The 27,390-nt window shown below is 32.8% G+C and overlaps 1 protein-coding gene across 1 annotated transcript; it reads right to left on the reverse strand.

Moving 5' to 3' along the window:
- Window positions 1–5,305: 5,305 nt before the first annotated feature.
- LOC136974954 (RNA helicase Mov10l1-like) lies at window positions 5,306–19,938 on the reverse strand. The gene is made up of 22 exons (XM_067269951.1): window positions 19,924–19,938; window positions 15,949–16,194; window positions 13,352–13,510; window positions 13,137–13,273; window positions 11,876–12,010; window positions 11,637–11,789; window positions 11,318–11,521; window positions 11,130–11,241; window positions 10,945–11,043; window positions 10,721–10,867; window positions 10,346–10,437; window positions 9,245–9,303; window positions 8,725–9,167; window positions 8,565–8,642; window positions 8,338–8,493; window positions 8,163–8,228; window positions 7,886–8,050; window positions 7,626–7,799; window positions 7,420–7,560; window positions 5,709–5,816; window positions 5,492–5,632; window positions 5,306–5,421 (listed from the first exon to the last, which is right to left on the reverse strand). Exons 1-22 carry the CDS (start codon window positions 19,936–19,938, stop codon window positions 5,323–5,325), a joined length of 3,129 nt encoding a protein of 1,042 aa, XP_067126052.1. The 3' UTR covers window positions 5,306–5,322.
- Between the last annotated feature and the right edge of the window lie 7,452 nt (window positions 19,939–27,390).

The following is a 27,390-nucleotide window of genomic DNA, read 5'->3' on the forward strand; positions in this document are numbered from 1 at the left end:
TTGTTGACATTACTTTAACAAATCACAGACTTGTGAAAGCAATAAATTGCCGCGAAAAGCCCAGCCCCGCCTCCAACCGTCGAAGTGAAACGTAAATAATCGCTATAAATTCGCTTCTTTAATCGTTTTTTTTTATCTCTGATTAACTAATTAATGTTCTTAGACAGTATTTAGGCGAGTAAACATCATTTTAGAACCGTCAAGCTATAAATTTTCCGGGAAAGTCAATCCCCCGCCGTTACGTAATACGAGAAAATATGTAAATAATCGCATGAAACATTACGTATTATACTTGAACATTGTAAAAATAGTCGAAATGCTATAAAAATAATGTATAATACACATTATCGCGAAGAAAACTTGAGTTAATTCGACTCTCCCATTCTCTTCCAGGAGAGTAAATAGAGTCTTACTTGTTAGTGTAAATAATGGCAATAACTTTTCCCCCGCTGTGTACTGTACAGGAATAAATAATTCTTAAAATGTGTTAGATTCGGTACTTCGTGCGATTTAAAGGTATTTCCAGTGTGTTTAATATGTCAAGAAAAGTTTTCTGACAGCAGAAAAATCAAATGTACAAAGGCATTTTTTAAAAATAAACATACAGCATTTGCAAACACTTATCGAGAGGAAGAAGAAAGAAAAAAGGCAGTAGAACTTCAGCGTAAAATGAAATTAAGTAAATGTACATTTTCAAATTGGATGAAATCAAGTAACAATACAACTGCTGCTAGTTTTGTTGCCGCTCTAGAAATAGTAAAACGGGGAAAGCCATTTACGGATGGGCTGTGACGAATCTTGCGATGTGAATGGTATTGCACAGGTTGTACTTGTTAACTCTGACGGACCACAGGAAGAGTTACTTGATATACTGCCACTTACAGGACAAACTCATCAATGTGACGATATAGAATCTGCTGTTATCAATTGTTTGCAAACTAAAAATAATATCAATTGCAACCAATAGAGCACCAAGTACGAAAGGTGAAAAGAAAGGTGTTGTTTCTATGTTTAAAGAACAAATTTTGCATGACGTTTTTTCTTTTCACTGCATAATCCATCAAGACGCACTTCGTTCGCAAACTTTTACGAAGGAAATAACGTTAGTTACAGACTCGGTTGTACAAATTGCAAACAAAATAATGGCAAAGACCACTATATCGTCGGCAATTTTGTGAACTTCTTAATGAAGTCTATAGCCAATATTCTGATCTTTATTTATACAATAAAGTAAGGTGGCTTTCCAGAGCAGCAGTGTTAATTCCATTTGCTGCTTATATTGAAGAGATAAAATTATTTTTAACTGAAAAGATCTTGATCACATTGAGCTCAATAATCACGATCGGTTACAAACATTTTATTTTATGGTGGACATTTAAACACACTAAACAACAAACTGCAAGGGAAGGGAAATACAGCTATTTTGCTTTTAAAAGAAGTACTTGCTTTTGAACAAAAATATGTTTGTTTACTGCAGACTTAGATAAAGGCACATTGCTACATTTTCCTATGTTGAAGGAATATCGACAGGATCATATTTCGATTGGTTTAACATATTTTGCACAAATAGTGGAAAATATGAAATTGGGATTTGGTGAGAAATTAAAGAGTTTAGTAAGGAAAGGGCAACCTTTTTACTAAGACCACTTAAAATCAATTCTAATGGATTTGAATATTTCACCTCTTAGTGTTATTGATCCAGCAGTTTTTCAACTAGAACTAGCAGATTTAAAGATCAAGGAAATGGGCAGTTTCAAATTTGTAAATCTTAAAAATGAATTAGAAAAATTAGGGAGACAGAAATCTACTTTTGCTGCACAGCATAAATGGTCTGAAATAGAAAATCTTAAAAGGAAAGATCGAGTTGTTTTTTTATACTTGGAACCGTTTGCCCGATACTTATATTCTATCAAAAACTTATGCATTTGTACTTCTGTCAATTTTCGGATCGACACATTCTTGTGAACAGGCATTTACAAACAAGAATTTTATCAAAAATAAACTAAGAAATCAGCCGAACGGTGCGACTCTGCTGTCTTGTACGAAAGTTAAACTAATGTATTTACCAAATTTTGACAAACTTTCTCGAGAAATTCGGCGACAAAAATCACATTAGAAACTATATATTATTTTTATTTTTTACGAAGTTCTCTATTTTAATTTTTTTATACATACAAGTTAAACATATTATAAAATATTTGAAATCCCAGCATACTGTTTGACCAAAGAAAAATGTTAATTTTTATGTAAGGATGTTTAAAATAATTTATTTTTTACTTTAAATTAATAATTATATTTTATAATTATGACTATTGTAACATTGATAACAAATAATTGAATTGCAATGTATTTTATTACAGTACCTTTATGCAAAGCACAAATAAACCCATTTTAACAAAAGACATTTTAGGCTCAATTTTCAAGAATGTATGGTAAGTATAATTCTTATATGGCTCCTTACGAAAAAAAGGTTGCCGACCCCTGCCCGATTTTTCAACGCTGTATTCTGAATTTCAAATAACCTGTAACGACTTTTTAATAAATACTTCTACATTATATAATAACATAAACTTAAACAAAATAAGTGCCGACCAATTATTGATTTTATGTGTTTTAATTCTAATGTTCGACTTAGGAATCCTTACATTTTCCTTAGGGAGTATTTCTTTACTTTCATGTATTGAGATGTAGCCTTCATTTACTAATTTCTTCAATTTTGTAGATACCATTCGTTGTATTTCCATAAACAGATCTCTTCCAAGTTTTTCAAAATTTCCTGTTTCCTGTCTTCTAAGTCTCGTAAGTTCATTATTACTATTTGATGTGATTTGTCTGCTTTTATTAGGTAAAGGTTATATTTAAAAAACATTTTTTATTCTATTATATTTACCTATGTAATATCTTGCTTTATATAACCTTTCTTGGTATTAACCCTACTGAGGAGGCCTAATTTTCTTGGCAAAATGCATTTAGGGGATTTAACAATGTAATAAAGTGTTTTTCTCTGCAAATTGGGTTTGCTATTACCTTTTTTAACTTTTATTTTTATTTCATTATTGATATAATGTTTTAGAATTTTGAAGTTATTTATCCTCTATAAGTCAGAAAAGAAAGAAAAATTGATTTTTCGTGTATTACTCTACAATACAATTAAGTAAGAATTAGGTTCTGAAATTATGCATGTATGTTTGTTTATTAAAGGAATTGATGTTATTAAATTTTTGTTTGTTAATGGTGGAGGTGGAGAGATAAATGGAGGTCGTGTATCATATCTCGAGTATGGTCAGTTGGTTTTAATGACAATTTTGCTCATTAGCATTTACAATTTTTCATAAAACCCATCCCCATCCTCAAAATGAAGGTTTTTGCCATTTTATAATAGTTAAATACATGATGTTTTTAGTATTTTAAAAGATGGTGCACACGCAGTTTTAAATGTTGCTGAGAAAGTAAAGCAACTCATTGCTCGATTTTTCTGTCCTGTAAAGAGATTTGATAAACTGATGAACTTTGTTCCCAGCATAGCAACATTCGTGGAAGAGGAAAATCATTTTTTTTATACAAAATTAACCGATATCTAAGCATCATTAGGTTTAAGAAAATGTGACCTATTATAAAAGGTATTTACTTTGTTGCATACCATATATCTTTTGTATCTTAAAAACTGGTCATTAGTCCTTCCTATCTCTAATCATTTCCAGTAAAAAACTACTGAATGGCCCTATACAGCAGTGTGTCTACAATTTATTGTCAGATTAACATTTTTAGTTAAACAAATCATAACAGATAAAGGAAATGATTTTTTGTAGCAACTCAAAAAATTGTTTTGTCACAAAGCCGTGGGCATCCAACAAAATTTAGTAAACTTTCTCATAGGCACCTTCAGAAGCACACAAACTATCCAAACTGCAATTGATTTCTTGAAAGTTTTTCAAGCATAACTTTATGAACGCATTATTTTCTTTCTCCCATCTGTTTCATTACTGCAATGTCAGTAACCTTCTTTGCATATACCTCGGGCAGATCTACATGGGGACTAATAGGGCATAAGCCCTGGGCCCCCAAGTGTCAAGGGTCACAAAAATTGAATTGTCATAAATTTTTAATACTTTTTCATTAACAATGAGCACTTATCATATAATAAATAGTTAATATTAATAATATTACTAGAAATTATCATTATTATTATATTTGTTTTATTGTTATCAATGTAACATAATTGATCAGTAATTACTCAACGTAAATATTTCTTTATTTCTTTTGTTTTTTATATAAGATATAAAGTTTGTCATTCAACACCATTTCATAAATAAATATATTTCAACTCTGATTTTGATGTTATTAAAAATGAATTTTTAATCCCAATTTAAAGATTCTTAATTTAAGAAAAATTGGGGCCCCATTGGACTTCAATAAGCCCTAGGCCTCAAAAATCCTAGATCTGCCCCTGCATATACCCTGTTCCTTTAAATAACCTTCCCAAAATAAATCCAAAGGTGTCAAGCCATGAAATAGGACTACTTCAATTATCCATCAACCAAAAAATCTAGCTAAGAATTTATTCGCATTTAATCCCAGTAGGGTGATAATCTGTATTCCTGGAAAAACAGATTGGGTTGTGTTCCTTCTAAGTGAAAAATACCATGATGAGTCCAGCATATTGAGTAATTGTTTTATCTGGAAGGAAAATGGTCCAAAAACTTCCTCATGGAGTAGTGTGCCCCCACACACTTGCCTTGGGACTGTCTCGCTCCTGCTCTCAAAATTCACATCTTTTCAGATTCCAATCATGTGGGTTAATTTTGTCCAACACATCAAAATGTGGCTTTGTTGCAAAAGACATTGTCTGGCAACAGATGGGCCTCTGAATATAGTCAAGAATGTTAACTGTAAATTTCAAAAAATAAATATACAGGTCTGACCAGACTAACTTATCAGAACACACTTTAAACATTGCCTATCCATGTAAAAAATTAAAATATATATTTTATGACTTACTTCTTTGTAGTGTTACTCTATAAATATATGTCGTTTTGTTTTATGGTAAAAATTAGATTTTAAATTAATTATCTCATTATATATATAGAACAAATTTATATTGCACCAATCAATTCGTATAAATACATTTAAAATACATATTCATTTAACAATTCAATTCATTTGTCTAAGATTTTTACAAAATTTACATATGCATAATATATAAAAGGCAGATTAAAATAATTATTTACAGATGAAACCTTACATCTGAAATGAGAAATATTAAAACACTATAGTCCTACAATTAATTATTCTTCTAAACGCTAAAATTATTCTTCTATTTTTCTAATTATTCTTCTTCTGTATTTTTTCCAGGGAGATTGCCGATCCACAGTACGATTTTTCATCCAAACAATAAGAGATTAGTTCCCTCCAGTGTTTATCCTACCAACACAAACGAGCAATTGTTAAAGTTTAAAAACCAAATTGATAAATAAACTAAGAAATTACTTACATTAGACAGAAGGTACGGATCTCCAACGATGATGAGCAGGGCTTGTGCTCGGGTGAGTGCGACATTAAACCTTTTTGGATTGGTCAGAAAACCTAAGTTGTGTTTGGCGTCGAAGTTCAGCTGATCTTCTGAAGTTCGAACCTACGGCATTGAAAATTAATATACACAAAAAGAACTCTCTACATTAAAATTAATCGTACAACAAGAAAATAATTACCGTAGAAATAATTATCACTAATCTCTCCTGGCCTTGAAACTCTTCTACAGAACCCACTTTGCACATTTCAATTCCATTCGTGCTCATCATAAATTTGATTTTTTCCACCTAAATAATGTGATATTAAACATTTTAGGCAAATTTCTTGATACAAAACTTTTCTTTAGTTATTGTATTAATATATGTAATGACATTTATAAATACAAATTATGTCTTGATTTTAACACTATAGAAACTTTTTCCCCGTTTTGCTCCAGCAGACACAAGATCTTATTTTATAACAATTTGCATTGGTCCAAGTATGATTACCCAATAAATAATTCATGGTAATTCCATCATCAAATTAAAATTTCTAGGTAATATTTAAAAATCATCAATAAATAGAAAATTTAAATCAAATGATAGATAACATAGAATAAATAAGCCTACTAAAGTTGCCTTATATTTACAGAGTTTCTAATAAATATTTTAAACTAATTTACATACACTGGTGGACAAAACTTAAGGACAGATGCTATTTTCAACAATTACAACTAGAAATTGAACCACAGCAGCCTGTTGTAAGTGTCCCACTCTCGAGAGTTCACTGAAGCGCCCATTTGCAATGGTGCCATCACATCGCAATTGGACTAATGACAACTGGGCTACCATACTCTTCTCAGAGTCTAGAGTCAGATGAGAGTAGATTCAGTCTATCATCTGACTCTAGACGGCAACTGTTATGGCATGAGGTTAGCAATGCTTATCATCCCGAAAATATTCAGGAAAAAAGATTGATATCGGACTTGCAGTATCATGGTGTGGGCAGGCATCATGGTCAAATGGCCATACGGACTTGTATGTGCTTGATCGAGGAACCATGACTGGCCAATGGTACATTTACGGAGTTCTGCTCTCATATATTTGATTTTTCCGAGGTGCTGTCAGTGAGAAGTTTCATTTTATGGATGATAATGCATCTTGTCATCGCGCACAGACTATAGAGGAGTGTCTTGACAGCAAGGATACTCATCGCATAGCCTGGCCAGCCTGTTCTCCTGACCTGAATCCGATTGAAAATGTATGGGATGCCTTGGAGAGACATATTACTGATCGACAATATCCACCGACAAACCAGGAGATCCTCATCTGTGCAGTGAAAGAGGAGTGGGACTTTGCCTCAACAGCTCCTGGATCATGTTGTCCTGAGGATGCCATGTCATGTACAAAGTTGCATCACACTTCATGGTGACCATATTCCTTACTGTCGTGATGCTCAGGATAGTTTGTAAGTAAGTATTGTGCATTTTTTGTACAACGATGTCTTTGGACAATATGCACCTTTTACAAAAACACCCTTTTTTGACATCCTGTGTACTTCCTTTGAGCATAATTATTATATTAAATCATGTTGAATATGTTGTCAATACTATTGTTCTCCTCTTGTCTACAACCACATGTAGTTTTTCATATACATGCCCATTTCTTCTTCGTCCTTAAGTTTTGTCCACCAGTGTATATTTAATATGACAATCGTGTCATAATATGGTTCAATTACCACTATCTATCAGAAAACAATAAAAACTTATTAGAGACAACACTGGAAATTGAAGTATATTATGATAAGATTGTCATATTAAATATATGTAAATTTATTGATAACATAAATTGAGTAATTTTTCTTATCATACCACCATAGGTTTATACCTCTTCAGATTATTTTCCAACATACCTGTTTGCGATATGGAGTGATGATACCAATGTCATCTGGTGAAATTCCCAGGATATACAAACTTTTTAAATATTTAACCACTTGCAGAACTTCGTATGGATTAAACCAAGAAGGGCTGTCACCTTCTCGAAAGTTCTCACCCTATTCATACAAAAACTTTTAGAATTCTGAATATAAAATCATTTTTAATGACAACTTTGACTTACCCTAATTCCGCAGAATATCATTGGAAACGTCCTGTTCGGTAATTCTTCCCAGTTGCAAAATGTATTCTGTAAACTTTCGGGAGCAGAACAGACGAGTTCGGAGTCGTAGAAAATTCGTGACGATAACGAAATGATGCACGAATGGGATCTATAATTATCTACAAGTTTAGTTACCTATAAAAAAAAAATTATAAAGTTATAAACCTGAGCCTTTGGTACTTTTCTAATTCAAGATGTGATTCTGAAAGTAATTATCGTACTAGTAATGGATTATAGTTTCCTTGTTCTCGATACTTTTCTGGATTTCTCCGATACAGAGGAAGAGCCATTATCCTTTCTAGAAACGAAATCTCAAGTCCATTTTCTTTAGAGTAAAAGGAGTGTACGACCGGTCCGAGCTGCTGAGGATCTCCAGCTAGGACAACCTTGAAAATTATAAAAGCATACATTTGTCATTAAGACCCAACAATATTTCTAATAAAAAAACTACGAGAAATCCTGCATTTCCTTTGCCATATCATAGAAAAGCCCGGTTACCTGTCCGTTGCCTGTTGCAACTAATTCCATCGCTAACATCGATTCTGGCTCGGTAGTCTGTCCGGCCTACAAACAAGAAAATAAACAATAAGTTTTATGCAAACAGAAAACACTTACTCTTACGTTCAGTGAAATAATCACTGTCGTTAAATAAGAAATACAAAACCCGAATTACCTCGTCTAAAAATAAATGAGTGAAATGGTCTACTCCCAATCCCAGACTATAAAATTTTCCAGCAGTTACACAAGTACAAACGATAATACGATGACTAGAAATCAAAGACAGTTTGTCTACACTTTTATAGAATGGCTTAACCAAGTCTGGCATAACCTGAAAGTAATCGTCGTCGTTAGAGAGAGATGCTACGGCATCGTCGTTATTCAAATGAAATAATAACAAACCTTGTTGGATCTATGGAAGGCATTGAGTCTAACCAGGTCGTCTTCGGTGAATAAGTTACTTTCTGCCAGACGTTGAACCTAATATTTCAAGATATAGAAATGAAATTATATAAAGATTTCGGATATAAATTTTACTTTTTGAAATTAATATTTCACTTACGATTAAATCTGCAGCACTATTTGACGGAGTGCAGGCTAAAATTCTACTAGACTTTACACGACTGAATATTTGAATAATGCACTCTACCACGGTCATCGTTTTGCCCGTTCCCGGAGGTCCAAATATAACGTAAGGCATGGGTCGGCAAGTTCCGTCCAACACTCTTTTCACTGCAACTTTCTGTCGATCGTTCAGAGACTTGTTATGCCACTTAATTGTCACAGACTTTCTGTTAATTGGTGACCGGACTTCCGTCTTTACCACGGGACAGCAGAATGTGGCATTACGAGGAATGGAATTTATATTTATATATTTGTTGGGTTCTGGCTCTTCCTTCTTTTCCAATTCTCCTTTCTGTGTACAAGAAATTGAAGGCATTGATGCCGCCACTTCCACAAGATGAACTTGAGGTGTTTTGTAGACTATTTTATTTGGAAAGAGAACTAAAATAGAAAAATCAATAACAATTATATCAATATAGATCTCACAATTTCCTTCCGCAATGTAACGTATCACTCACCATTTTCGGGAAGGTTTAATGCGTCTTCAATAGCCTGATGATATCTTCTCATAATCATTCTGAAATAAAGAATAATACATTATACAACTAATATTAACACACTATTTGTTAATTCCTATTTTATTGTGAGTATCCCAACTTCAATATAAACAATGTAAAGTCGTAACATCAACTTTCACAACTGGAAGTATATCTTCTTTTAAGTTTTCCACGTGGATAAAGACACTTTCGTGCGACCTTGTGGCCTGCTGTCTGATTTCATCATTTCAATATAACAACTAGCTACCAACTATTGGCAGTTGTTGCTAGTTCCTCAACCAAGCCATTCGTTTTCCTTGTGCTTCAAATTTCGGATTCACTTAAATACGTCGTTTTATTATATCGTTGGATACATCATTTTAGGTATCTCTATGGGTACATAATTTTTCTCGCCTGCAACCATAATATCAACTGTTGACCTCTGAACTAAGACTATCTAAGAATAAGAACTATCATCTGGAACTTTCTTCTTTTCGACCGGCAAGCACCCAATCTCCAACTCCTCTACAAGGTATTTATCACCCCGCGTGCTCAAATGTAAACTCTCTCTCTCTTGCGATCATATCTCTATAGTTGTTCCGTTATACTGTGTATCGTATGTTTTTCTCAAATAAACGGTTATTTGTTGGTTTAATTAGAATCCGAATGCACTTCCAACCCGACGTCTCACGGTCTCCGTCCCTAATTCGATCACCCGTGCATGTGGTTGCTCGTGTGACCTACTTTTAAAACAAACCTCGCCGCCGTGGCTCATGGATCGACGAGACTCAATGGTGTTAGTCCCGACGAGGCATCAAAGAGGTGCCGACTCTCCGGTCACATTATTCTTTCTGCCTAAAGGCACTAATAAGCCTCTTTTTCGTGCCCAGTATAAGTCTGACCAGACTCTTAGTGAGAAAAATGTCTAGTAATGGACAGAGGCGTACGTGTCTGCATCAAATTATGAAAATCTCAGATTCTACTACACAAGCAGTTCCTTAAAATACGCGACTAACGGCATTACTACTTTAGCCACTACCATTAATACATTAACACATAATAATAATAATCTAAAACTCTTACCTGTTATAATGAAATTCTACGTCGTAACTTTCTCCTTTATATATATTATGAAAAATGCTATTGAATTTGACAAATATCTTTGTTTCATCAATCTGAAATAGACAAATCTCATATTACTTTTAAGTTTATTTATTCCGTATAGAATATATTAAAAACAAAAATTATAGTATGGTACCAAATTCTATATATAATTAATATACATTTATTTAAACATATGCTTAAAATTTATTTAAAGTGACATTCCACGTAGCTCAAAAATCTTTTAGAAATAATAATGGTAAAAAAAGCAGTCTGCTTCGGTTCCAATATCAAAATATTCATTTTTGAATTCTAATACAAAAATTCCTTATAGGTTTTTTACACCGTAGCACGTACCTTGTGAATAAATCCTTCGTATACCGGATTGGATTTCTCTACCGGGTCGCTGGCCGTAATTCTGTCGCCTATGAATAGCATGGGCCTGTTTTCTGCCAGTCCCGGTACCTCTAACGTTAAATACTCATTGCAAGGTTGAAAACAAACCTAAAGAAGCCAGAAAGTATTATTACCAAACTGAATTTTAAGATTGGTGTTACTGTTTATCAAACAATATATCATACCTGATCCATACTAAAGTCTTTCCTGTCCATATTTATTTGTATTTCTTCAAGATGAAGCAGTGTGTGAAATTTCTCTTTATAATTTGTTACAGATAACTCCTAATTTTTTAAATAAACTTAATTAATCACAAATAAATTCGTATTAAATAAAATTACGTAATGCACGGTATATTTTCGTAACGAACCTCTGCGAGAACGGACACGTTACGCACGGCGTGTTTTCCTTCCAGAACGACGCTCTGCAATTCTTCCGGAATGGGAAAGGTCCGCAGTTTTCGAGAGAATCGACTTTTAACCCTATTAAAGTTAAGTGCAAAGATTAACGTCAAATGCTAATCAAAATCTCGTGTAAAAGTTAGACAATATTACGAACCCGCGAGGTCTCTCTCCCGGTATCACACAACCCGATGCTTCTCTAAAATGTTTTGGTCTATTAACGAACAAGTGTCTAGGTATAGAAGTTGCGTCGGACAAAGGCAGATCCTGATTTGGATCTTCGACTTTCACTTTTAGAATTTTTTCTATGGTAAATCCTTCAAATTCGAAAAGCATAAGCTGTTCACTCCAACCTAGTTGACTATAGAATGAAATTTTTTATTATTAGACTTTCATCTCTAGTATTTAATAGTTCTATTAATAACATCAATAATTTGTAAATCAATTGCCATAATAAAGTTAATAAGTAAACTAACCTTGCAATGCAGGTCACATTTACGTCGAAGGGCTCGTTCGGAGAAATTAATATTGGATAATCCAGATTTTCGTCGACTTTAAACTGAGTGGTGCCGTGATAATTTTCGTTTGGCCTGCATGATAGCAATACGCAAGGCAAGCAACTCGTATTACTGTAGAAGGGAATCAATTTTTAGTGTTACTGCAATAAAATAAATATACGAAATCGAAACATTTTTCCAAATTTCAATACACGTACCTGAATAAAGCCGGTAAACATTTCTTGTCGCCCAAATTAACGGTGCCGAAATTTCCGTCGAAAGATATTTCTATTTCGTCTTCGTCGCAAAGTAACGAGTCGACGCGTTGCTCCGTCGACGGCGATATCGTGCACCTTTACAAAAATTGAAAATCGTTGATAATTTGTATTCGAGTTATAACAATAATAATTATAGTAATAAATTAATCTAATATTAAGTTTTAGAATAATCTATCCACACATTTTCTTTTAATATGCTGGAATTGAACACATATGTTTAATATATTCAGTTTTTAGGTTAAATTGCTATGAAATATAATGACTTTTAAGTTATTGCTATTCCATCTAGCTCCGGATGACCTATCGATACGGTTTAATCCCTGGTATCCAATTAACTGATCAGAAAAAAATTAATCCCCAAATGAAAAGACAGAAGAAGAATCAAAATTTATATATTTTACCTTGAACGTTCCAGTTAGAAAAGTCAAATGCACTGGGTCCTTTCTAACTTGTGTGTTAGTGCAAGTGCATTGTCAGAACAGGATTAAGTAAATGATAAAAGAAGGATTTTGCAAAATAACCAAATTCTCGTGAAGTAAAACCTCAAAGAAGACACTTGATCTCAATCGGTATTTGTTCTCTTCCCCACCAAAAATGATGATTATGAAAGAATATCTGTTTACGGAACATCTACCTAAAAGCAAACTTAGCCGAATTGGATATCTTCTACAGTTTAAACAGTCTACTGCAAGTTATCTTCCTCTAACATCACTAACCATTTATTAAAATTTTCAACTACATTCACATAATACTGCAACAAAAATTAAATACAAATGTTCTCCACTGGGATGCAAATTCCATCATGCAACAAAATTTAAATAATTTTTCTTAATTCATCTGGAAAATTTTCCAACTAAAAGCTTGTGGTATGATGCTTTCCCAAACTATGAAACTCTGAATATATCAATTATCTTTTCATTTTATTATCAATTAATTTAATTAACAATACACTCCGACACTGAATTCTTTACAGACAAAGCCACAAAATTAGCATCGTTAATTATTATCTTATCAATTAGCATTGTATTAATGTAAAAAATATTCAAATTTGCATGTCTTTCGGCTATAATTGAAGATACAACTCTCCAAAATCATTTTTAAAATATTCATTCATTTATTGTTTTCTACAAATCTTTCTGTATAAAGACAACGATCTATCTATAATATTTATATATAAATGATTAACATGAAAGTTTCTTACCCTTTCACTTCTACTTTCTTTACGCTAATTGCTCTCCACTTGTATTTCGTTGCGTTACTTTCTACGGCTTCTACGTCGACCAGATCTCCGCATTTTGGAATAAAATTATCCAAACAGACGCCTTTGGTAAAAAATACCTACGAAATGAAGAGTATTTACATAAATAAAAAATAAATAAATCTCTTCTCAAATAATATCTCGTTTAAAATAATTACCTTGTGGTCGACGATTCCGCAACCGTTGCGTATCGGCTCTGTAATTTTGCCTTCCGATATTTTCCATTTTCTCAGAGGACGAATAATATATTTTTTGTCGTCTGTTAATTCTACTTCAACCCAATCGCCTTTCTTTGCTGAATATTCTTTTGTTATTTTCTGTGAAAAATTCAATTATATTAGTAAAACTACTAGTCAACCTGAACTGTGCAATTTCACGCAGAAAAATGGTTGTGAAAATGTACATATTTTTACAAATTTAAAGCTATTTCTCCTTAGTCACGCAATGTTTTAATGTATTTTTAGTTAGATGATTTTGTTCTTACTCTTAATCACTATTAGAGACAAAATATCAAAAAAAATAATAACCAATTCTGTTTGATTTCTTTTATGCTTACTCATCTTTCACTACAAAGACATCTGCTCTATGTTTTCTTTCTAATACAATAATTCTGAAAGCACGGTCCATAGACCACTAGTAGGTTGCGAGCATGCACCGGGTGGTCCACAGAAAAATTATTCCGTTAGAATTCTCTCCAATTTAGCCAAAGCGAATGTTTTTGTACGCATCATACATTTCTAACATTAGTTTACTAAATAGATAAATTATTCTGACAAACGTCTAATGTGATATTTATAAACCGAAATGTGAATAGGAGCATAGATTGTGCCCGGTTAATTTATGACTTAGTTTAAGTGGTCTGCGGATCAAATAACTGCAAACCACTGCTCTAACACACTGTTCTTGTTAAACTCTTTCTATTCACAGATAAAATGTGCACTTTTACTTATACCTACCAATGACCAAGTTCATAATAAGGCGACTTAGTGATAAAGAATAGGGCCTGCCATATCCGAGTAAAATAATCAATACAAATTTCTGAACTCATAGGACTCAAATTCACGAAATACCAAGATAACATCTTAACCAACTCTCGCATCTATTTTCTTGTCATATTTGCCGCTATTTGCCTATAGGTTTCTTTGTATTTCACCAAAGGAAAGGAAGATAATTTGAAATAAGACAATGTAATACGAATAGAAAATACACTGTTAGTATGTTTTCTACTCCTTCTAATGCAAATTAGCTCACATTCAGCCCAATGTCAAATAATAGTCCTACAGTATTCCATAATTGCAAGTTTATAGCCAATAAAGAAATTAAACTGAAGGAGATAAGAAAATGACAATTTTGAATATAAAATTTATTAGAATTACAACATCTAAAGAAAGGCAAATAAAATAAAAGCATTAATTTAGTTATAACACAGTAATGTATAAATTCAATAAAATAAATGAATGACACAGTTTTAAGCAAAAAGATGATCACAAATTGAACTAAGTACCTTTATAGTACAGAAATATTTTCTTTTAAATGCAATAGCAACTAACAAATGTTCAAATATCTTAATTGATTATATTTTGAGACTGGATAGACTACGTATTCTATCAGCTCATTGTATAGTGTAATAACACATTTACCAGTATACTTTTTATACTTAATAAACATAATAATAAATTAAGTATATCATTATCATATTCACTTCAATGTAAAATACCATCAAAACTAAGCTGCATCTTAATTTCTACAATTTTATCCATAGGATTTTTTTGTTTAATTTGGCAATTGTAGACAAATTTAAGTCAATAGAACCAATTGTTTTGACATAAATTGGTTTGGTGTTTATTGTACAATAAAGTAAATTATATATCATCTATAAATTATATATCATAAATTATATAATCTTCTCTGGTATCAAAGTCGCAAACGTCTTCATTTTCCTTGTTAGGTTCTAAATCGTCACTGGATTTAATGCTCGTATTTAATAAGCGATCGTCGTCGGTGCTCTTTAAAGCATCACAAATGCAAAACCTCTCGAAAGAATACTGCATAACTTTTTCTGGGATTTTCATTCAAGTATTTATAATGTCACAGTAACAGACTAACAATACAAAGCTAAGATTACCTCTTAAATATTTGCTATTAGGATTATTGGTCTAATAAAATTATTGTAACAATACAATGGAATCAGTAAGTTCTAGTAATAGAAAAATAAGACCCATGGCATTAGAATTTCCTAATTATGATGTATCAAATCATATCTAAGACAAACAATTTCCAGAAAACTTGAAAAAAGTCTCTTACATTCAACTAGATACACTTTACTTTGGGCTGCAATTTGAAAAAATTATACGCCTACAAATTCCCACTGCCGTCCATCCATCTTTCATTAATCTCGAGAACAGAGTTATATAGACGAAATGCGAGACCTTACGGGAAAGATTTATCTACGTTAGAACTTCCGACGCAAACACGAAGTGGTGTTATTTTAATTCAAAATTTCCCTAGATAGATGACCGGCACGACTTTATTCTTAAAGGAAAACTGTGACGTACGGTAGCGAGCCACTACTAATTTGAGGTAGAGAGCAAATTTCAACCCGGCATAATTCCTCGTTATGTCTTTATACAACCTCATACATCACAAATTTTAATTGATAAATCTTAAAGTTGATTATGTTATATATTTAATGAAATATAATATTTTTCAAATGCTATTCATGCACAATACTACAAATATATAATAAAAAACTTACCTTAACAGATATTTCAAGGGTATGGTTAAATATTACTTTATATTTATTCATACGGGTAATATTAGCAGTAATAGTTTTCTTTTCTTTTAGTTCGGTTTCAAAGCACTTTATTTCAAACGTCAAACCGTTCCCCTTGCCGGTTTCCGACTCGGAACTTTTAAAAGACTCTTTTTCGCAATTTTCATCCGAGCTTTTCGAATCAAAGGATTTAATGTCCGACAATAATGCAGAGAATGTCTTATCGATCTATTTAAAAAACAAATAAAATGATATTTTTATATTGTTAGTTACAAAAGCTACAAACATTTTAAAACTTCATTAAAATTTTACTCAAAAATCAAATTTTAATTAAAGAGTTGATAGATTCTCAGAAATTTTGTTTCACTTTAATGTATATAATCAAACCTCTACTTAGCACCACTCTTTGTTTGCTTCTGAAATTAGAACCGAATTGAGTGTGACGACAAATTAAAGTATTTCAAACAATAAGAATTACAAATGGTAACAAACTCCACACACAAATTTCAAATATGATTTGATAATAACAGTTTGGTTTGATACAGTTTGAGTTATTGATAGATTGATACTATTTCCTTTCTTCGTCAACATTTCCGAAACATGTTTTAAATAGTCACAAAACTCTTCTGTTAAAATTCCAACCACAAATGTTTCAAACTTGATAATAAAGGCAGTTTTTGCTATTAATACTAAAATATCAACTGCATTATGCCAGAACACAGATATTCTTTCAATTTACAATTAATGGACCTATCACTAATTAAGAATAGACTAATCACTAACTAATTAATCATTTCATTAAAAAAGAACACTTCAGCTGTATTATTTGGATTCTAGAGTCAATCTATTACGTTTCGGCACAAGAAATGTTTACCACATTAATTCATCACAATCATTTAATAACAATCTTACTTAACATCATCTTATCGCAGCAGCAATCTGTAACAATAAATTGTTCCACCTTGTTCATAAAATGTGCTATTTATTAATGATTACCTGACACTACATTTCTTTTAAATCACAGATAAAAGAACTACATCCCGAACTGGATTTGAAGTGTTAGCTAACAGTGTATAAATTATTTAAAATAAAAAAGAATTAATATTAAAAGACAATTACACAAACACTTTGTGACTACAAAAGTTCCTTTATACAGTGGAATAAATTTAAATAATAAAATAAAAGTCGATGGCACGTGGAAACTCATAATACACAAGCAAATTTCTGAAAACAACAGTACTGTATCCCTTTAGTGTTTAGTGTAATGTTACTTTCCCTTCAAGGTGGAGTGCTTTGCAGTGAAGTGACGGTGATGAAATGCATATTGAAAGACGACCATGAAAAAAAGTCAAGGTATTACTACGGAAGAAGCGTAACATCGCTTTTCTTATTAAAATTCGCGGGTTCACGTTGTAAAATGTTACGGTATTACCGAAAACGTAACAAATGCAATATTTATCAAACTGTGGTTCGCGGTCACATCGACGTCGGAAAAGGTGCGGGAAAACACGTCAGAAACGTCACGTGACCCAGATGAGCCACATTCCCGGGCAGTCACGTGAACGAGTGAGCCTTTCTACGCTTCCGCCATCGACGCGATACTCCACGACGAAAACCGGCTTAAGCAATGGCGGGCCGAACGGTGCACGGCCGATAAGTAGTCCCACGGCGTTTTTTATATGGATCGGCGTCGAATAATTCTGTGTGTTTTGCAAATATCACATAATATATCTGGTTTAGAAACCGAATTGAGAGGAAAAGCGACGCTCTACTTCTATACTGGTTACATCTTTTTAATAAAAAAACATTTGAAAAGAACTTTATATTTTAGTTAAAGATTCTTATATTTAGACCGAATGTGTTAGTTGCGTATTGTATAAAAGCTACAGCAAAAATCTTCAAATTTACAAGGCGAATATCAATTGCAAAATGTCTGTAAAAATATTAAAAGCAAAATGTTCCGTCGCTGCCGCACAGAAATAACGTAAATTTAAAAATTAATTTCATTTACAATTTGGAAATTTCAAAACAACTTTTAAACTTTTAATCGTTCTTATTTTTAATATTTATTAATTATAAGCGATTTCACATCCATTGAACTACCGGGCTTCTATTGTCTAATGTTATAACACGCATTTCCAGGTGCATTTATCGACACAACTTTAACAAAGAGTTAAATTGTTTCTTCCGTGTAAAAAATCTAGCAACGAGTTGCATTATTTTCCATTACTTTATAAAAACTGACTTTTATATTACAGAATTAGTCGTAATAAAATAGTGTGAAAAATTCCTAGGGTCAAATTTTATACAATTCCAATACTTTTCCTTCTTATATACACACAACAGCCGTGAGAGTAAAATACAATGCGTGTAAAGAGGGATAGGTCTATTTATAAGTGAGAACTAACGAGGGGCGTCACACCCGAAATGCATATTCTATAATATATAAAGTCAATTTTTTACTCTTTGTCTGTAAAGTTCCTTTATGATAAGCTCGTGATAAAAGCAAATTTATGTTAAATCCAGCAGATTGTTAATTTACTGGTATTTTATTACTTAGACAAATAATAATGATATTTACTACACAACATTGATAACTATAGATTTTTAACTAGAAAAAAATAAATATATGGAGATAAATATAATAATTTAAATAACATAATACAGTGGTGCCTCGCACTTCGAATTCGATTCATTCCAGGTTGCCCATTTGAACAACTTATCAAATTTTCCCATTAGAAAATAACGGTAAGCGACGGCCAGATACTAAACAATAGCCATTTCGATAAACTTACGGCAAAGACACATAAATTGAGGCAAAAATTATACAATTAGATGTCCTAATAACAAATTAATACTCGAAAATAATCGTTGTAAATACGACGAAAATTTCATTTAGACTATTGGTGGACGCGGCCACTTTCGACATCTTAAACATGGCCGCCATGTTGGCCTTTGTCGAAACGACAACCTTCTTTTTAGGCTTCCTTGTTTCTAAACACCTGGCGGATGCCATGATTAATAAGTAAAAGTTATATTGGGTCGGACGGATAGATTTTGCGTATTTTAGCAACTGTCGTAACTTATAACACAGAATCTGTGAAATTTAAGATGTTATTGCTATTGTAAAATTATATTCTATGGGGCACCCAAAAGCTATCGGTGAAGTAAAACTACGTCAAGAAATTGTTTAAAATCGACGAATAACGCAATCAAACACTCCAAAAATAAAGTTAAACAGGGATTAGAAACAGGAACGTAACACTCCAGCAAGAGACGACTTGAATGCACATAGAATGGAAAATCCTGTCGTTCTTCGAGAACATTCTTTCCCCTCCAGACGAATTTTTGTGGAATTCGTCGTTCGAAGTACGAGGTACCATTATATATAAAATACGGAATGCGGCCCTCAGTGGCGTAGCGAACATAACTGGCGCCCGGAGCCCGACACTTTGTTGGTGCCCCCGCCCCTCCCCCGCCCTCCCCCTCCCCCGCCACTGGAGGCCCTATTTCTGACCGCGATACACGATTTCATCGAAAGAAGGCTTGACCATACCAAATGTGTGATTTCAATAAGAACAAAAAGGAAATTCTTATTACTCATTAATAAATCGTTATGTCCGTTACAAAAGTGTTAGTTGATTGAATTTTTCCCTCGATAAATTTCACAAATTTTATTAAATATTAATAAATTGGAAGAAATACCCTTTCGTTATTCGATCAAAATTACTAAAATAAAAATTTAACCATGATAAATGACACTATTGAATGCGCGTCTGCACTTTATAGTGTTTAGGAGACAATAAATTACAACTAGTTGAGGTACCGTAGCTGGCTTGACTCGACAAAGTTATATATTAAATAAAGCTATTGTTTTATCCGAAGTCAATTCTATATTCAATGTTCTTCTACGGAAATACAGACGCAAAAATGTTTATAAAAAAAAAATATACTTACCATTTCCACAACCATTTTGCAAAAAAATTAATTTCGTAGTAGAAGTACGAGCAATGAACTTTAACAAAGAACACTGACGAGTTAAGGAATGAGAATACTTGTGTTTAGCTCAAATAACAAACTAGCCAATCAAATTTCACGTTACCAGCTCTAACATCCAATCAGCGACCAGAAATTAGCCTATTGTGTTTAAATTTCACGTTCCGCTTCACAATCCATTAGCAGAAATTTTACCGGATTTTGTTTTACTGGAATTGCAGGTTCGGGGACTGAATAATGGGTATCATTTGTCTAAATACATTTTCTGTTACTTAATTTTCGTGTTATTCAAAGAAAGGGATTAGGACCGTTTAGCCTCGGGAGATTCTCGACACATTTAAACAAAAAAAAATTTTAATAAATTAATAAAAATTATTGTAAAACAGAGGAATGGATTTTTTTCTAATAATTAATGTAATATATATTAATATAATATATATATAGTATTCTATATACTGTATATATAAATATTTGCCTGAGAAAGAGCAAGGCTACTGAGGTAACGTTTGCTCTTTGCCGTCCGATTTTTTAAAAAAAGTTACCACGTTAGATTTTAACGATTTTGGTGTCGAAATGCTTAGCAGAACCCTGGCGTGTCGATAAATTACTTTTTGGAAAATATAATTTACTCTGAGGAAAGATATAATCAAAAAACGAAAGTGTCGACTATCGCCACTTTGACGCTTAACACAAAAAAAGTAATTTGACATTTTTCGGTGCTGTTTTCTGAAATATAAAGCTACACAGTTGCTTGATATTTTTTCAGAGGTTGGTTTATTTTGGTTCAACTATGGAAAAGTAATCCGAGTTCTAAGAAAAAGAACCAGATTTACGTCCCTCGTTCCCACTAGATGGCGCCACGTTACATAGATTGCTTCTGTCGTAACTCCACGGCAGGATTTAAACGAAGTGTCTTTTTTATCTGTACCTTTCTCCATGTCACCTTTCTAATATATATATATATACAGTATAATATTAAACACTAAAATAGCGTGGTTTGTACCTCTAAAAAAAACAAAGTAATGAACAAATAAACTGAAATTTCAAAACAACTTTTAAACTTTTAAGACAACGATTATCATTTTTAATATTTATTAATTATAAGCGATTTCACATCCATTGAACTACCGGGCTGCCTTCTATTGTCTGATGTTATAACACGCATTACCATTTATCGATACAACTTTAACAAAGAGTTAAATTGTTTCTTCCATGTAAAAAATCTAGCAACGAGTTGCATTATTTTCCATTACTTTATAAAAACTGACTTTTATATTACAGAATTAGTCATAATAAAATAGTGTGAATAATTCGTAGAATCAAATATTATACAATTCCAATACTTTTCCTTCTTAATTACACATAACAGCCGTGAGAGTAAAATACAATGCGTGTAAAGAGGGATAGGTATATTTATAAGTGAGAACTAACGAGGGGCGTCACACCCGAAATGCATATTCTATAATAAATAAAGTCAATTTTTTACTCTTTACCTGTAAAGTTCCTTTATGATAAGCTCGTAATAAAAGCAAATTTATGTTAAATCCAGCAGATTGTTACTTTACTGGTATTTTATTACTTAGACAAATAATAATGATATTTACTACACAACATTGATAACTATAGAATTTTAACTAGAAAAAAATAAATATATGGAGATAAATATAATAATTTAAATAACATAATACAGTGGTGCCTCGCACTTCGAATTCGATTCATTCCGGGATGCCCATTTGAACACCTTATCAAATTTTCCCATTAGAAAATAACGGTAGGCGACGGCCAGATACTAAACAATAGCCATTTCGATAAACTTACAACAAAAACACATAAATTGAGAAAAAATTATACAATTAGATGTCCTAATAACAAATTAATACTCGAAAATAATTGTTGTAAATACAATGAGAATCTCATTTAGACTATTGGTAGACGCGGCCACTTTCGACATCTTAAACATGGCCGCCATGTTGGCCTTTGTCGAAACGACAACCTTCTTTTCAGGCTTCCTTGTTTCTAAACACCTGGCGGATGCCATGATTAATAAGTAAAAGTTATATTGGGTCGGACAGATAGATTTTGCGTATTTTAGCAACTGTCGTAACTTATAACACAGAATCTGTGAAATTTAAAATGATATTGCTATTGTAAAATTATATTCTATGGAGCACCCAAAAGCTATCGGTGAAGTAAAACTACGTCAAGAAATTGTTTAAAATCGACGAATAACGCAATCAAACACTCCAAAAATAAAGTTAAACAGGGATTAGAAACAGGAACGTAACACTCCAGCAAGAGACGACTTGAATGCACATAGAATGGAAAATCCTGTCGTTCTTCGAGAACATTTTTTCCCCTCCAGACGAATTTTTGTGGAATTCGTCGTTCGAAGTACGAGGTACCATTATATATAAAATACGGAATGCGGCCCTCAGTGGCATAGCGAACATAACTGGCGCCCGGAGACACTTTATTGGCGCCCCCGCCCCCGCCCCCGCCCCGCTTCCGCCCCGCCCCCGCCCCCGCCACTGGAGGCCCTATTTCTGACCGCGATACACGGTTTCATCGGAAGAAGGCTTGACCATAGTGTGTCATTTCAATAAGAACAAAAAGCAAATTCTTATTATTCATTAATAAATCCTTTTCTCCGTTACAAAAGTGTGAGTTGATTGAATTTTTCCCTTGATAAATTTCACAAATTTTATAAAATATTAATAAATTGGAAGAAATACCCTTTCGTTATTCGATCAAAATTACTAAAATAAAAATTTAACCATGATAAATGACACTATTGAATGCGCGTCTGCACTTTATAGTGTTTAGGAGACAATAAATTACAACTAGTTGAGGTACCGTAGCTTGCTTGACTCGACAAAGTTATATATTAAATAAAGCTATTGTTTTATCCGAAGTCAATTCTATATTCAATGTTTTTCTACGGAAATACAGACGCAAAAATGTTTATAAAAAAAAAATATACTTACCATTTCCACAACCATTTTGCAAAAAAATTAATTTCGTAGTAGAAGTACGAGCAATGAACTTTAACAAAGAACACTGACGAGTTAAGGAATGAGAATACTTGTGTTTAGCTCAAATAACAAACTAGCCAATCAAATTTCACGTTACCAGCTCTAACATCCAATCAGCGACCAGAAATTAGCCTATTGTGTTTAAATTTCACGTTCCGCTTCACAATCCATTAGCAGAAATTTTACCGGATTTTGTTTTACTGGAATTGCAGGTTCGGGGACTGAATAATGGGTATCATTTGTCTAAATACATTTTCTGTTACTTAATTTTCGTGTTATTCAAAGAAAGGGATTAGGACCGTTTAGCCTCGGGAGATTCTCGACACATTTAAACAAAAAAAAATTTTAATAAATTAATAAAAATTATTGTAAAACAGAGGAATGGATTTTTTTCTAATAATTAATGTAATATATATTAATATAATATATATATAGTATTCTATATACTGTATATATAAATATTTGCCTGAAAAAAAGCAAGGCTACTGAGGTAACGTTTGCTATTTGCCGTTTGATTTTTTAAAAAAAGTTACCACGTTAGATTTTGATGATTTTGGTGTCGAAATGCTTAGCGGAACCCTGGCGTGTCGATAAATTACTTTTTGGAAAATATAATTTACTCTGAGGAAAGATATATTCAAAAAACGAAAGTGTCGACTATCGCCACTTTGACGCTTAACACAAAAAAAGTAATTTGACATTTTTCGGTGCTGTTTTCTGAAATATAAAGCTACACAGTTGCTTGATATTTTTTCAGAGGTTGGTTTATTTTGGTTCAACTATGGAAAAGTAATCCGAGTTCTAAGAAAAAGAACCAGATTTACGTCCCGCGTTCCCACTAGATGGCGCCACGTTACCTAGATTGCTTCTGTCGTAACTCCACGGCAGGATTTAAACGAAGTGTCTTTTTTATCTGTACCTTTCTCCATGTCACCTTTCTAATATATATATATATACAGTATAATATTAAACACTAAAATAGCGTGGTTTGTACCTCTAAAAAAAACAAAGTAATGAACAAATAAACTGACAACGAGATACTCAAGTTTCCCGGCAACAATTAAAATTTTTGTAGGACCAGTACAGGTGCACCCGCACCCGCACAGGGCCCACTTGAAAGAGGGGCCCAAAATATGCATGTATCGTTTTATTATTTTCCTAAACCTAATTAAACTCTGTTGGAAGATTGCATCCATATGAATTGCCCGTATGAAAGGTTGACTAGAATCAAGTGTTTTAATCCCTTTATATTTAAAAATAAAACATAAAATTTTTATACGTAATCAAATGAAAAATTTATTATCTTCTATTGTTTAGATACTTATAAATTTATCTTATATCATTTTCAACAAGAAAAATCGTAATATTGTTAAGCGTTATAAACAATTATTAAATAATAATAAGATATAAATAATGTCTTTAGTCATGAAGATTTTATTGCTTTTAATAATTCTGGAGAAGTCTTTCTCGTTTCCTGTAAGTGAAAAATCGTACAGCAATCTACTCGCTATTGGAAACGAGCGGAGTTCAAACATGGATGACTCCGAAGAAAACAAGAGATATGATAGATATAAAAAATTATAGAAGATATAGAAATAATTCAAAAACTCATTTCGGAAATTAAAGCAAAGAGAAAGATCGAAGGACTTAAAAGTGGACAGTCCCAAATAACAACAGAAACACCCGTGTTTGATACCAATGTAATAAATGTCGTCATAATTGTCGGATACTGTTTAGCAATGTCTGCCATCTTCGTAATAGGATTGTTCATCCTCGTCAAATCGAGTAAGCGCGTAGTAAAAACTGCGGCATCCCCCGATGACACCATCGCGCGGCAGAGACGAATTAGTAAATTGCAAGCAGAAAAGATAAAATCGAAACGCATAGTCCACACCGAACCTTCGTCGTCTATGCAAATGCCATTCGATTCTATAAAGAAACAAGATAACGAGGAATTACAACTGTTAAAAATTTGCACGAAGGACGAAGACATAATGAGTAAGAAAGATACGATTATTAAAAAAGAAAACGTTGAGCTTCGAACCGGTATCGGTGAAGAAGATGTTAATATTAAAGGTGAGACGCCTTTAAATGTTTTAGAAGAGTCCGTTTACGAACATATTGAACAACCTACGAGTGAAGAAATTAAGATAAGTGGAGAAGACGAAGGCGACGAAGAAGAATCCGAATATGAAATTTTTGAATACGAGTATTTTGAAGAAGAAGAAGGAGAATATGACGAGATCGATGAAATTAATTAATTATAAACTAATAAGAAAGATAGTGAATTTAAACCAACTAAATTTCATTAAAGAAGAAAATCAAATGTATCGTTTATTTTATGATTTATGCAAAAATTTTCTGTAATCAACCTGTTTAAAGTTATAAGTACTTGAACTGATTCGATTTATATAACAAAATGTTATAACAGATGACGCCACGTACAATTTCATTTATTTGTTTTCAATGACAATACGAACGTTCTCTCTAAAATAAAATCTTATACAAGCCGGAAAAGTTACGCAACTCGTTTCTAGATATTTTCTTTATTTAAACTAGTTTATGTGGGCGCAAAGACGGCCCTTTTTAGCCAGCGCATTACGGGTTCGGTCGAGCTCACAATAGCGAATTAGGTTACCCGACATATTTTCGAAAAATTCCCGATTTTTTTCCGGATCCCCAGCTGCCATTTGGCCTTCTTTATAAATTTTATATTAATTAATCACTTAATAAAAGCCGTGTTTCGGAATATATCCGATCTTTTTCTTTTCTGTTTATTTATATAAACCCAATAGAAAATTTCTGTTAAAATGCACTAAGGAATTTGTCAATTTATTCATTAATTCGTAAACAATAATTTCGATAAAATTCATCGTTGGCTAAATACGCGGGAAAGGAGGAAGAAAATAGCGGATACGTTGCGACATCTGGACGATCTATATCGCAACGTCTGATTGGCCATCTTTTATTTACGATTGTGTTCCTTTTCCTTAGCTGTAAGCGTCGTCGCTAATGGCTGGAAATCGACATTTTTTTCAAATGTGATTGGAAGTGTGCTAAAATGTGAGATTTTGGAGAAATTGACAAGTAGAATGTTTCTAAATCTTTGTTTCTAAAATTCTAAATTTTTTTCCGGAACGACTGTGTCGTCTTTAATTGTTTTAAAAAGAATTTTAACATCCGACGGAACTTCAAAAAAGTAGAATTAAATTAGAAAACGGCAGGTTTTGAACCTCCTCCTTCCTACTGTGAAGTGACCAGACAATATGCCTCTTTGGGAGGAAATCTTACTTTTGTCGATTTTATACCTCAACCCACCGAATCGGGCATCTTCTAACACTTCCATTGTTGATGGAAGTGTTAAGTAACAATGGAAGTGTCAACAATGAAAGTGTTAAGTAACAATGGAAGTGTCAACAATAGAAGTGTTACGTAACAATGGAATTGTTAAGAGAAAGCGACGTGCAAGACGGAGATGCGGTTTTTTTCGTTTTTGTGGAAAATCGAACATATTTTTAGACCCATCTAAAAATTCTCTAATTAGCCTGGAAACAGGGGATCCCAATTCTTGCATTCTGTGAAAACGGGTGAGGTTGACTATAATGTAATAATCTTAATCTTCGCCACCGTTACTTTTGCCCGAGCAGCGCCGGGCCTACCTGCTAGTAATTAAGCGAGGTTCCACTGTATTTCTTTCGAGTGATATTGACCAGGTTTTACTTTCCTATAAAAGGTATCTACTGTACTTCATCCGATAAATATGCCAATATATCCCGAATTTTCCCGCCGATAAGCATGTAAGCGTGTAAGCTTTTACATGCTTGTAAATAATTCTGTAGTGTAAATTCCAGATTTACTCAAGTAGTTACAATACTGTGAGAATTAATGTGAACACATCATAATTAACACAATTTTGCTTTTTTTTCGCAGTTATCAACACGTCTATGTCAATTTAGCGGCCATTTTGCTTTAACGATCTAACAGTCAGTGAGTAACAAAACATACAAAGCTACAGACGCGTTGCATTTTGTTATTTTTTCGAATTATTGTGTTTTTGGTGAAGTTAAGTTGAACTGAGGCTTTACTAGCTTTTCTTTTCTTTTCCTTTTTTTTTTTTTTTTTTTTTTTTTAAAGATGTATATTACTCCCAAAAAGCGCACCAAGATTGTTACTTTGAGTGAACACATATCAATGACTCAAAGAGATATTGCCAAGGAGTGTGATATGAGTTTAGGAGCTGTAAACAAGATTTTGAAGCAAGAAAGGACACTGGGACGATTAAGATGAACAGAAAAGGGAAATGTGGAAGGAAAAGAAAGATAATAGCAAGGGATGAAGCTTTTTTAATAAGGGAAAGTAAAATAAACCCTAGGAAAACCAATCAAGAACTTCAGCA

This window comes from Centruroides vittatus, unplaced genomic scaffold (genome assembly GCF_030686945.1).
Source record: "Centruroides vittatus isolate TY-2023 unplaced genomic scaffold, ASM3068694v2 contig_359, whole genome shotgun sequence".
Lineage (NCBI taxonomy): Eukaryota > Metazoa > Arthropoda > Arachnida > Scorpiones > Buthidae > Centruroides > Centruroides vittatus.

What these genes read in the sequence shown, in the direction of transcription:
- LOC136974954 (XM_067269951.1), bottom strand. An exon ending in AAGACTTTAGTATGGATCAG is followed by an intron (nt 10,868 to 10,944) that starts GTATGATATATT and finishes TGGCTTCTTTAG; the next exon opens with GTTTGTTTTCAACCTTGCAA. An exon ending in TCACTCCATATCGCAAACAG is followed by an intron (nt 5,817 to 7,419) that starts GTATGTTGGAAA and finishes CACATTATTTAG; the next exon opens with GTGGAAAAAATCAAATTTAT.